The sequence below is a fragment of the Coffea arabica genome, chromosome 9e (genome assembly GCF_036785885.1).
Source record: "Coffea arabica cultivar ET-39 chromosome 9e, Coffea Arabica ET-39 HiFi, whole genome shotgun sequence".
NCBI lineage: Eukaryota > Viridiplantae > Streptophyta > Magnoliopsida > Gentianales > Rubiaceae > Coffea > Coffea arabica.
In genome coordinates this window covers 37,169,171-37,181,531 of record NC_092327.1, presented here as the reverse complement: position 1 = coordinate 37,181,531, position 12,361 = coordinate 37,169,171, and the positions used below count along the sequence as shown (strand labels likewise).

At 35.2% G+C, this 12,361-nt stretch overlaps 2 protein-coding genes and 1 long non-coding RNA gene across 3 annotated transcripts; 1 reads left to right on the top strand and 2 right to left on the bottom strand.

Annotated features, from left to right (window-relative positions):
• Positions 1-2,467: 2,467 nt before the first annotated feature.
• Positions 2,468-3,702, bottom strand: LOC113710516 (uncharacterized). The gene is made up of 2 exons (XM_027233567.2): positions 3,238-3,702; positions 2,468-2,940 (listed from the first exon to the last, which is right to left on the bottom strand). The coding sequence occupies exons 1-2, from the start codon at positions 3,316-3,318 to the stop codon at positions 2,659-2,661; spliced, it is 363 nt and encodes a 120-aa protein (XP_027089368.1). The 5' UTR covers positions 3,319-3,702; the 3' UTR covers positions 2,468-2,658.
• A 2,483-nt stretch (positions 3,703-6,185) lies between these two features.
• Positions 6,186-8,437, top strand: LOC113709389 (uncharacterized). Its single transcript, XM_027232139.2, has 2 exons — positions 6,186-6,406; positions 8,067-8,437. The coding sequence occupies exons 1-2, from the start codon at positions 6,242-6,244 to the stop codon at positions 8,133-8,135; spliced, it is 234 nt and encodes a 77-aa protein (XP_027087940.1). The 5' UTR covers positions 6,186-6,241; the 3' UTR covers positions 8,136-8,437.
• A 1,861-nt stretch (positions 8,438-10,298) lies between these two features.
• LOC140014773 (uncharacterized) lies at positions 10,299-11,676 on the bottom strand. Its single transcript, XR_011821449.1, has 2 exons — positions 11,433-11,676; positions 10,299-10,597 (listed from the first exon to the last, which is right to left on the bottom strand). It is a non-coding gene; the product is annotated as an uncharacterized lncRNA (long non-coding RNA).
• Positions 11,677-12,361: the final 685 nt, after the last annotated feature.

Sequence of the window (12,361 nt, the reverse complement as noted above, 5' to 3'; positions counted from 1 at the left end):
TGCAGATTAAAAATATACTAGCTTTGGGCACTAAGGGACGGATTATCCCTTGCAAAGTCACTTAACATCCAGCACTTACATATAGAATTGGATGCAAAAATCTTAGTTGATATGCTGCTTGCTAATAACTGTGAGTCTCACTATGCCTCCCCTCTTCTCTCTGATTGCAGGACCATTTTGGAGAGCTTCCAAACTTGTACCGTTAGACATGTCTTCCGTGAAGCTAACAGATGCGCGGAACTTTTGGCAAAATTGGGCACCGAATATTGCGAAGAATTTGTTTTGTACCCCAGTTCCCCCGTGCCCTTAATTAGTCTTTTGAATGCTGATTGTAGGGGTCTTTTCTTGCCCCGTCTTGTAAACGTTTAAGCTTTATTTATTATATATCCCTTTTCCTACCAATATATATATATATATATAAAATATATATATATACACTAGCTCAAAACTTAACATCAAGGGGCAAAAAGTGAAAAAGAAAAGGAGCTCGTAAGGTAGTAAATTGGAGTCCCAAGAGAGAAGTCTACAAGTTTATACCATCTGCAGTAATAGCACCATTGATCAGTTGGTCTAGCTTGGAATAGAAAAGGTAGTCTTGCCAATATCTTTTTACCATCAATATAGAAGAGTTTCAACAAGACTTCACAAGTTTCCTTGCCATCTGAAAAGACCGAAGGAATGAAGGGACAAAGAAAAGTAGACACAGAGATTATCATGAAAAGAGAGAGAAACTTGGCTTCAATCACGTTTAAGCATGGCCAGCAAGTCTTTTTTACAAGCCAAACTTGAGCTTGATCTCAAACTTATCAATCCTTGTACTATCTATCTTCTAATTGCAGATTTATTTGTAGAATTCTCAAGAATTCTTGATGCCAAGATACAATGGAAGATCGTCCACTCACTCTTAAGAGATAGCTTAGAACAAGAAGTACTCAATCAACATGGGATTTTTTTTTTCTTTTAAGAACTATATTCTAAGTAAAAAATGAGCTCAAGCTGAGTCTATTTTAAATGTTATTGGACAATAGAAGGATTGAGAGTACCAAATGTTGTACCCCTTTTCTGATCACAAAAGTGTTGAAAGTTGTCAAGCATCATCTTTGGGACTACTAAGTAAACAGGAAGCACATGGGGTGTTGGATATTATATACATCATTCCAGCAGGAGATCACACGCTTAGATTCTCCATGCACTCTGCTCAACACATCAACTTCAGATTTGGTTGTTTAGCCAAAGTATGTGTCCAGTCCAGTTATCTAATCTAACATGTAAAGCATGCACATATTCACTACAGACACAAAATGCATAATGCAAACCATTGACTTCAAGCCTTTCCAAGAAGAAAATTCAATTCCAATGGGCTAAACTGAGAAAGACAGGAGGGAGAATACACAGAGTCATAGTCTTCATCTCACATCATCTCTAACTAAAAGACAATCTGAAGAAACATAAACAAGAAATAGATAATCAAGACACCACCACCCAAATACCAAATAATTCTAGCCTTAAAAGTCAAGAAAATGCACCTAGATGAGTAACTAGCAGCATGTTTTGCAAGTAAACATAATGAATCATCTGTCTGTCCATAGTTTTGCTCATGTCCGTTGTTTGGAATTTGTAGGTAGGTAAGCCATTGATGATGTGATTTTCCACTACAAAAAACAAGATTATTACTGCAGTAAATGGTAGCTGCCTTTGATCGACCCGGGCAACTGCCACCAACCTAAGAGTTAGGAATTAGGTTTGTTCACACTTTGCATGCATTTTTAGCAAATCATTTTCTCCTCCATAGTAAAATAAAAAATCCTCAAAGTGCCCCTCTCACCCACTTAAGGTAGCTCTAGCTACAGCAACCTTATTAATAACTAGTCAACAAATTTAACAAATATAGCAGCAGATTGTCTTGATCATGAATCTATAGAAGTTCAACAAGATAGTGCCATTTTCCTGATGACATACTTCCACTTTCTTAACAAACATATCACCATTGCCCTTTTCTGGGCTGCATTGACCAAATAACGGTAGGTAACAAGGGAATATATTAGGAACACAGATGGAACACACAGTCTACATGGTTGAAATCTATATGTTACTGCCAGTATTAAGCAACTGAAGAAAAATAATTAATGCCCAAAGATTCAAATAACAATAATCATATCTAAATCTGACAAACCATTAAGTGTCATAAGATAGACATATGTTCTAAAAACAATATAAAAATTCTAAAATTGACAGGACCATCATCATTAATATGTACTAACATTTTGGCCCACTAGCTTCACTTGGAGAGGCAAAACTTTCCTCTCCCACACTCAATGTACCATAAGTACCAATCTACAGGACTACAACTGACTACAGTGCTTCTTCCAGCCAAGTGTCTGCTACTAAAATAAAAATTAAAATTAAAATTCTCGTTCTACAGTTCTACTCATGAGCTATGAGTAATTATCCAGCAAAAAGACAAATATGCCATCAAGTAGCAAAAACTTAGCTGGATGTAGCTGTCCCCCAAAATAATTATAAACAATTAATAAGCAGAACAGATATTCTTCCCCTTTCTCACTCCCAATACTATCAACTGGTATCAAAACCCAAAAATAAAAAATTTTTGGAGAAGTTTTGATTTTGCAGCTCAATAATACTCCTCTACTACTAGTCCTAGATATGGCATCCAAAGCAATTACAGGTCTTGGGAAGGAAGGAGCAGAAACCAAAGGGCCTGTTTGGGATGTTGCAGCTGATGGCATAGCAACAAGGAGTTGGCAGGCAGTAGCCTCCTCTAGCCCCACAGCAAGTGCACAATGCACAAATCTGGAAGCTTCCAAGCTTCCTCCTGCTCTCGTTTAGCATGAGCATCATTTCTTTTCCTGGCTCAATCATAGGAACCATCTCCTCCCCGACCACAGTCCCATTTTTCACTGCCTCCGGCAACCCATTTGCCTGCACAGTTGAAAGAACAGAAAGGAAACAAGAAAAAAGAGCAATCAGTCCCATATGAACACACTACCAAGAAATTGATATACGTGTACATCTCTTCCAATTCGGCTCCAAAGTTCCAATCTTTCAATCATGGAAATGAAGGGATATCAATCAAAGTTAAAATGAAACTAAAATTGGAGAAAATCAAGACTTTAACTATCCATTTGCGCAAGAAAAATGATTGGATCTATGAAAGTAAGAAAAGGGCTAATGGGGTTTAAAAAATACAAAAAGGCAAGTCGAGCTGAAGCAACTCACATGTGAATATGTGGGCAGATTGAAGAGGAAAACAATGATAATGAACATGGACAAGAGAACCCTTTTAACAATAGAGGGCATCTTTCAAGAAATGTGTATAATCTTAAAGTCTTCAGAGATGTATGCTATGCTATGTTACAAACAGTATTCGGGAAGCAAAAGGCAGGGCGGAATGATGAGTACAGGTGTATGAATGACACAAGCTACTACTAGTGCTACTGGTGAAATAGCATGTGAAGAACTGAAGAATGGGTGGAGGGGAGTGATACTTGGGGTTGGGGACTGGGGGTTGTATGTTTATGATGCTGGAGTTGTTTGTTGTTGAGGCCTTGATTTGGTATTATTATCTCATAAATAGAAGTGGTTTGAGCGGATAGGGGTGTGGGGTTTAGTGGCTCTGAACTGTCTAGGTGGTGTTAAATTGGGAGGGTTTTGAAGCAGACATGAATGTGAATGTGATTTCATACATATCTTTGGAGGAAATCAAATGAAAGTGAGGGAAACTGGGAAAGGAGAGTGAAGAAAATAAGGGATTGTTGTGGGCAGTGGGAAATACCCTTTGCGGGATTCCAAGGGTAACCAGGCAAAAGGCTCATTTGAGTCTGTGTGAAGGAGTGTGAATCTCATTATTACAAACCAATTATAGGATACAAAGCTGCCATCTTTTTTTTTTTTTTTTTTAAAGCTACAAAACTGCAAAGATTAGATTTTCATGAGGCCTGTGTGCCACGTAAATAAATTTGTATGAATGCACCTCCAAATTAGATAATTGTACTATCACATTTTCTGAATTTTTTGCACAAAGGAATCTCAATGCTTCTTTGTACTAAATTTGCTTTACCAAAAGTCGAAGGAATGCTCATATTCCTTGAACAAACTTGAAACCACCCCTACGGCATATAATGAACTAGAAAGGTGGCTCATCTATTTCAAGATAACTGGCTAATTAATTGCTCATAATTACTATTATTATTATTGGCATTATTATTGTCATTGTGCCTTTTTGATACCAAGATGAAAAAGAAGTAAGAATGAAATTGCTTGTAGAGTACTCCTAGAATTGTTCTTTTTGTTAAACTTGTCACCCTGAAAAGTTTTGATTTCATTCTCGTCTTCTTTTTCTTTTTGAGTATTTTTTCACTTTTTTCTCTTTTTGACTTGTTTCTAATTTTCTACTCTTGGGACTGCCTCGAAGGTGTTGCAACCGAGATTTGAGTTGGATTTTCAATGTGTTTGAAATTGGATAGGAGATTATCTAAAATATTGTTTGAAATAATTATTGTAACACTTTTTGTGATGTAGTGTATATGAGATAAAAATGTGATTGAAAAGACAAAAAATGTATTGAAAAATACAGTTGTAATGCAAACGATTTTTTTTTTGATAAATAATTACTATCCAAACACATTTATTTGCCAAAGCATACACAATTTTCAATGTGAAACTAATATGATGGGCATACAGAAAAAAGAATAATATCCTAGGCAGCATTTGTGAATCTATGTCTGTTGTGTGCTAATCTGTGCCTGCATAAGTTTTTTTCCCTCCCTGCATAATGTCTTTCTTGTATCCAGGCAAATAGGTAAACTTATGCTGTGAAGCCTATCTTAATCATACAATTCGGCCTATTTGGGTCCAATCATATATAAGGTATACTTTGTGCTTATGGGCATGGTAATGAGACTTGGCTGAAGGACATCAAATGAATACACAGTGGGATTAAAGCATGAGGGCTTAGTGAGATTTGATTGTACAATTATCCACCCTCTAATCTCAATTTTAGTTGCCTATTAGTTGCCTTTTTCGCAACGAAAATAATGAATGATATTAGTTGCTTCTACTTTTATTTTATGTTCAATAAATTCTCTCAAGGGCATAGAGTTTTCTTTCTCTTGATATTTACTAACTAGAGTTTTCCTCTCTCCTAAGTTTTTTTTTCTTCTCTCGTGGAATATCTTAGTAGGAGTTTGGTTTAGTTTTTTGTTGTTTCTTTATTAAATTTAAGAATTTTTTTCAAATCTATACGTTAGTAAATCTGATGGTATTGGCGTGCACAGATATTTATTGGGCTGCTTGTGATTTATCTGATCCGTTTGAATTGTTATGATTCAACAGTGTTGGCATGCATAGATATTCAATGGTTGCTTGTGATTTATCTGATCCGTTTTAATTTCAAAGTGTAATTTGTTTGTTATGTTTTAGATATCAGATTACTTATATATGTGACATGTTCAATATATTTTCTGAATGATAAAATGAGTCAAAATTTGTAAATTAGAGCAATAATCTCATCCATTATTCTCACCAATGTTGCATATACTTTGATCCTATCTTTTTTTTTTATGTAAGTGGAACTGTTCGAATTTGAAATCTTTCACTTACACATCCTTCTCTTAAACCCCTCAATTCATTCCTCTCCCGACTTTGATTCTACCTTATTACCTATCATAGCACTGGTGTATAAAAAAACAACTAACATTGATCATACCATCTTGTTCTTCTACAAGTGTTACAAAGAAAGCCCATTGTACTAATCCTCATTTATGAACTTTAACCTCTTTCAAAATTTTCAACCTCAAAAGTAACTAAATAGAAATAAAAACACATTGGGAACCCCAAAGAACTACATGTTTTTTTTTTTGTTATGTTCAAAAGAAATTGCTCCTGTAAAATGAATAATATTTCATAAAGTGCTGTGTTGGTCCATAAAATTTTTTAAGTTTGTCACTTTAATCCTTTAATTTTTGAATCATGAAATTGCAATTGGTTTAACCGGACATTGATGAGGCTTGAAATAAATAATACATGCTAAAGATATTGTAGACTTTCAAAAGTCAAAAAAAAAAAAAAAAGAAGCAAAGGCACCATTGAGGACTGAAATGAACTTTTAGAAAAAGTTAAGAATCACTAGAGCAATTTTCCCAAAATATTTATACTTAAATCTTGGTCGAGTTTTTCCTTCTTTTATTATTACGGGGAGTCATTTGATTTGACCGACTGCTGGATGATGGCGAAACAGCGAGTGGGAGGTGGAAGACGGGATTACAATGACTCGCCGTCGCTGTTGACTCGGGCCGTGAACTCAGTCTTCGCTTTCGTCCGGTTAGCTGAGTTCGAAATCCTCTTCGTCCTATTCTTCATCATCGCTTATCTCATCTTCAAAGATCTTGTAAGCCCTCCTCTTTTTCGATTCTATTTTTGTTTCTTTTTAGGTAGCCAATATCGGGTTTTCAATATCATAACGTTATACTTTGATTCGATTCGATGCCGGAGATGGGTTTTGCATTAAACACTCGGAATTCGAGATTTTGCGAAGAAATGTAAATGAAAGATGAGTTTTTTAAGCTTTTTTTTTTTTATTATTATTATTAGGTTAAGGGCGGTGAGAGTTAAATTTGCACTGATGGTCGAATAAGGAATGCTTCTTGGTAGTACTCCATTATGAACAGCCTGGTAATGATTGTTCCCTAGTTTAGAATGCTTATGATGTTGTTTAGGAAGGTGTGATTTCTGTGGATAATAGGATAGATTTTAGCTTTGTTAATGTTGTACCTTGGCCAATTTTAGAAGAAGATGATGAATTGTACACACACCTTCCCCCAACAAAAGAATGTCCCTTCTAAAGGGAAGATAACAAAACAGAGAGAGAGAGAGAGAGGAAAAAGAATGAAGAATTCCATCATGTTAGATGTGACTTAGTTTTTGCTCTTTTAGGATAAAGTAGTTTTTGGACTTTTTTTTTTTTTGGTCGGGATGATGATTAAGCCGTTTATTTGGGATTTTTGGAACAAATGAGCAAACATAGTGCACCTTTACCTCCAATCTAAGGCCCGGGAAGTGTAGTTTTCGCTATATTGTCCTTCTCAATTCTTTTTAGTGGACCTGTGATCTTGTAACTAAGCATGAAGCAAATAACATTACTGCTCCATTGACAATTACACAATTTGATTCACTTATATATTTCATGAGAGGGGGATCCTTTCTTTTTGGATGGTCAGCTCAAAAGAATTTCGAATGCTGTTTATGGTAATTGGACTTTTGGAGGTGTTGCTTGTGTAGATATTTGTGCGGGTTTAAATCTGGTAATGTTTTTGAAGCAAGTGTTCGGCTGATGGGTTTTCTAATCAGGTAGCGGAAATGAGATGGATTACACATGTCGAAATTTCATAGCTGAACTTCCTTTAAACTTGGATAACAGGATCTTAATGCAGCCGGTATCTAATATTGATGGTTGTTATTCTTCCCTCACATAATATGGTTGTCAACAAACTAAAGATTTTGATGCCCGTAAGTGATATGGATCCATCTTGGCCTTTGTTCAGTATGTTTATAAAATTTTGCTCCTTAACATAGTGATAGAGTGCCTAAAGTATGGATATACCAAAACAACCTAATTTCGTTAGGCATTCTGAGAAGTATAGGTGATTGAGACTATTTCATTGCGCTCTATTAGTAAATACCCTTAGGTTACTGCAACCTTCAGCCTGATTAAGTGGTAAGTGTTTTATGGAATCAATTGTTGCTTCTGGAAAGCACCTTATTTATCTTTCTTTTTTTTTTTTTATGTGGTTGAAATTGTGAGATGTCTTGTTCGATTTTACATTCTCTTTCTTATGCTGCCACTCTGCATTATCTCCAATGAAAGAGGTCAACCTTTAACCCTCACCTGTATAGTTGTATGTGAAAGCATAGTTAATCCTCATTTTGCTTTACATAATTGTGCATACTGCTTTTGCACCCTGAGTACATCATGGACATGAAAACCCAATTGATCCTTGATTGCTGCTTAACTGTACAGTTGTAAACATGGTTGATACTTTCTTTTACAGACCTCAAGACCCGAATACAATCAAATCCTTGTGAAGAAGCCTGGTGGACCTGATTGGTGGCCTTACTAGTACGCAACAAGCAGTGGAGTTTTCTCTGTCCTTGCTAGGCAGAATGTGTTTATAGGGTGCCCACTGCCTGTGTGCGTCCAGTTCTGATGATAAGGACCTTCTTTGTATTTTATGCCTAATATACATGTGAAGAGTAGGGGAAGGACTGTTAGCTGACAAAGCTTGAGTTCTGAGAGAGGAAGTTCTTTTGATTGCAGAATCTGCATTGAAAGTTGTAGAGTCACCTGTTTCACACTGGATGTGTCTTTTTGTGTTCCTAATTTGCTCAATCGTTATTTGAGGCTGTCATACGTTTACAATAACTCTTGGCAATCTCCTCTAATATCCGATTTTGAGAAAGCATGAAATGATAATTGAAGAGCTTTCAAGAGTGTAATTTGGTCACTTTTAGATTTATTTTTATCAGAAAAGACTAAACCAAAATCTTTTTAATACTTCTTTTGATCAGCTTCCGTTCTTTCTAGGAGTGGAGAAATGCTATTGCAGAGGTCGGTCTCGTATTTGCTCTTCAAGGCCAAAAAAGTAATAGTAATATATAGTAGTAAAGAATAAGATACTGCTGTTGCTCCAGCAAGAAAAATCTGATATTAATATAAATCTGCCAAAACAAAAGCTTGTTATTTCTTTTTCTTTTTTTTTAATTCACTGTTCTTGAATAAGTTTGCAAAAAGTTTTAATTTTTTTGATATATGATGTATATAAGATAAATTTGTGTTTGAGAAATGTATTGGTAAAATATTCCTATAAAATCCGAAAAAAAAAAAAAATTTTCCACGAACCCATCAACTCTAATGAGGCCGTGCCTCTACCATGTGTAAGCAAAAACAACTTTTTGAAATACATCTCTGTTTGGATTAGCTGTTTTTGAAGATGTTTTTGAAAAATTCTCTGTTTAGATTAGCTGTTTTTAGAGATGTTTTTGAAAAATTTTACTATAACAGAATTTTTATAGTATATTTTGAAATATTTTTTAAACATTAAAAAAAATTCAGACTACTTTTTAGAATACTTTTTTAAAATTCTAATAATATTTAAAAAATTAATTTTTGAATAACTCTTGAATCCAAACAAAAAATCCAAGAATGAGTGTTTGGATAACAAATTATTTACATTTTTATTTGCTTGCATCACAAATACATTTTCAACCACATTTTTATCTCACAGATGCTACATTAAAAAAGTGTCATAGTATTTTTTTTTCTTTTCAAAAACTAATCCCAAATAATCTCCTATCCAAATGCAGCAATACATTTTTTTTTCCTCTCAAAGAAGTAGGAGCAGAACCTTTGAGCAGAACTTGTTTCTGAGCTTTTTACATAATTCATAAGAGTAAAAATCTGGAACAATTCATATACTCTTATCTCCAGAAATTTCATGAACTTTGCCGTCACGGGGTCACAGCTAACCCAAGCCCCTAACATGTCAAAATTATAGAAAGATGCACTTGCCACCACCCTCTTGATCCATAACATGTCAAATTCACCAGACAGAATTGAAGGAGTTTGCCCAAATGTTCCAAACAGCAAATAGAATAGTCTTGACTGGTTACAGCTACAGGTAAAAAAGCTAAGCACCCTGTCGATTAGCCAAAGTCAACTGAAGTTGTGCTCATAAGAGGCAGAGAGAACAAACTTCCCAGTTATAGTCTTCCATGAATGGACCCTATAGCAATGACGGAATGGGGACAACCAAATGTAGAAGAAGTTTGTTGAATATCCTCAATCAATTAATAATGGAAAAACTGGTCACTTGCGTTGGATTATCCAAACTAGAAATTCAAGTAAATCCACCCAAGTGAACAGTAATCCGGATACAGGAGTGACTACATTGTCAGCCTCTAATGCTTTTTCAGCTTTAAGGGCTGTCCAAAACTTGATTTCATTTAGCTAGAAAAATGAAGGTCTGGCGCAAAAGTTCATGCAGCATTCAAGACATGACATGACTTCAGCAAGAATACATTGCCAATGGTAGAAGGTAGAGGAAAATGAGAGACAAAATCCGTTGATATCCGTAGCTTCAAGAAAAGCAATGATTAACCTCAAGAAACTGGAATGATGATTGTCCAACAACATAAGACGTTATAATGAATTAATGATAGAAACCGTTGTACTACAAAAAGATCCAGCTTTACCAAAACTGAACTTCATAGTTAAAAGAAACAAGAAATTAAAGTGTCAGCTGTGCTGTATAGTCAATATGCCGGGATGAATGCATCCATCATTCAGGTTTTGTCATCAACCAAAGGTATAACCAGAATATAATTGTCTTTAAACTTCGAAAAGTAAAACAAAAACATTCAACTTCAATCAACTAGATCATACAGAAAATCAAACCCAATAGAACAGGAACCAATAAGGAATGGCATTCAATACAGCTCCAGCAGTTCCAGCTTCTCAAAAAAAGAAGATTAAGAAGCCTAAGTGTTTGGTGCGGATCAATACATCCAGAACAAGACTGAAGACCTGCGGTAGAAGAACACAAGTGACGTCAGATAGCATAGCACTATGTTCAGCAAACGTTGATAATCAGAACCTCTTCACAGAGAAATTCAGAACAATGCGTAAGCATGTGAAACTAAAAGGCTGCTGAATATTTTTTAATTGTTTTAGTATACTTCAGATTAAAAGGTCTAGCTTACAATATTGAGGTTTATGGCAGTATTATGTCACACTCTTGTCTCATTACGGTAGGGGATGGTCCAATATGTATTCTCAAAGTCGTTTACAACTTCAATTTCCAGGTCCACTATCAGAGAGAATATGGTTGGATATACCCTAAATTGTTGAATGCGATAAGACATTCTGGCAGAATATGTGATTTGAGATTGAATATGTTATTTTCATTTACACCTTCTGTCAGCACACAGACTTCAATGTTCAGACTCCTCAAAAACCAAATGCATCCCCACACACGCGTGAGAGAGAGAGAGAGAGAGAGAGTCAGAAATAGTTGAAACCATTAAAAAAATTTATCATTCAATCTTTCGTCCGTTTTCCCAACATACAGAAGTCAAGTTCTGGAAGAAATCCTTAAAATGATAAGTGTGCTAAATCGCATAGTTTTTAGTTTGTGGACATGATTGGAACAATATGAGTCATGACATGACGTAAAACATAATTACATTTCCAAACGCTATTTTACAATAGCCATCCAAGGTTTCAAAAGAAGTCACAATGTTTGCTTAAACTACTGATTAAATAGTTGAAAGTGTGCACACGTTTGAACTAGTACATAGAAGAGAAGAAACTTAGGTCCAAGTTATGCATGCCACAGTTGTTTAAGATAGACCCACTGTACCTGGAAACAGGGAGGATCCAGTATATTGAGCAGTTGTCTTGTGTCCTGAATTGAATGACCACCATGAAGATCTCTTATCCATTGAACTAATCCACTCTCTTTACCAGCCCATAGATTGGGTTGAACAAGAGACAAAATGTAGATCGAGCCATCCTCTGAAATGGAAAGAGTATCAATGTGAATTTTCATATCTTTTTAAGGGTACTCAAGAAAATGGTAGAAGAGGTTGGCAAAAAATACTTACATTCAATTGCATCAGGTTTGATCACTCAGAATTATAAGATAGAACTTGTTTCAGGCAAGTGATTACCAAATTGTTGCCCATATTTTTGAGGTCATATATGAATAGCAACAGAAGCATTTGAGATTATCTAACAGAAGTTATGAAAAATTTTCAAATGATAAGAAGCACTAGACAAATTTTAGTATTCCTTGCCAAAGGCTTAAAAAGGTAATCATTTTACATAACAATTTTCAGCATGCATATCTTCTAAAGTACAAAATAATCAAGTGTACTTAAAAAAAAAAAAAAAAAGGAAAAAAGGAAAGCAATTTTGGAGAAAATAATGAACTGCACATATATATCTCTGTAAAAACACTATTCTGCACAACCTAATTTCATATATCCATAACATCCTAATTGAAGATGGCAAGCCGATAGCAACTAAAGTGACACATACGTATCATGCAAGTCCATCTCACAGGCAAAATTCACTGAAGAAAGAATAAGGTCCTTTGATTTCACTAGTTCATAGACTTGTTGATCAAGAGAAAGTGGCAGACGCATTCCTCCCATGATGCATTTATATGCCAAAGCAATGCAGCACCAAACATCCATAGAGAACAGAAGTCTGTTTAATCTGAACATCCAAAATAGCACCATTCAAGTCATGAAAATAAGCACCGCTATATTACGACACAGATGAAGA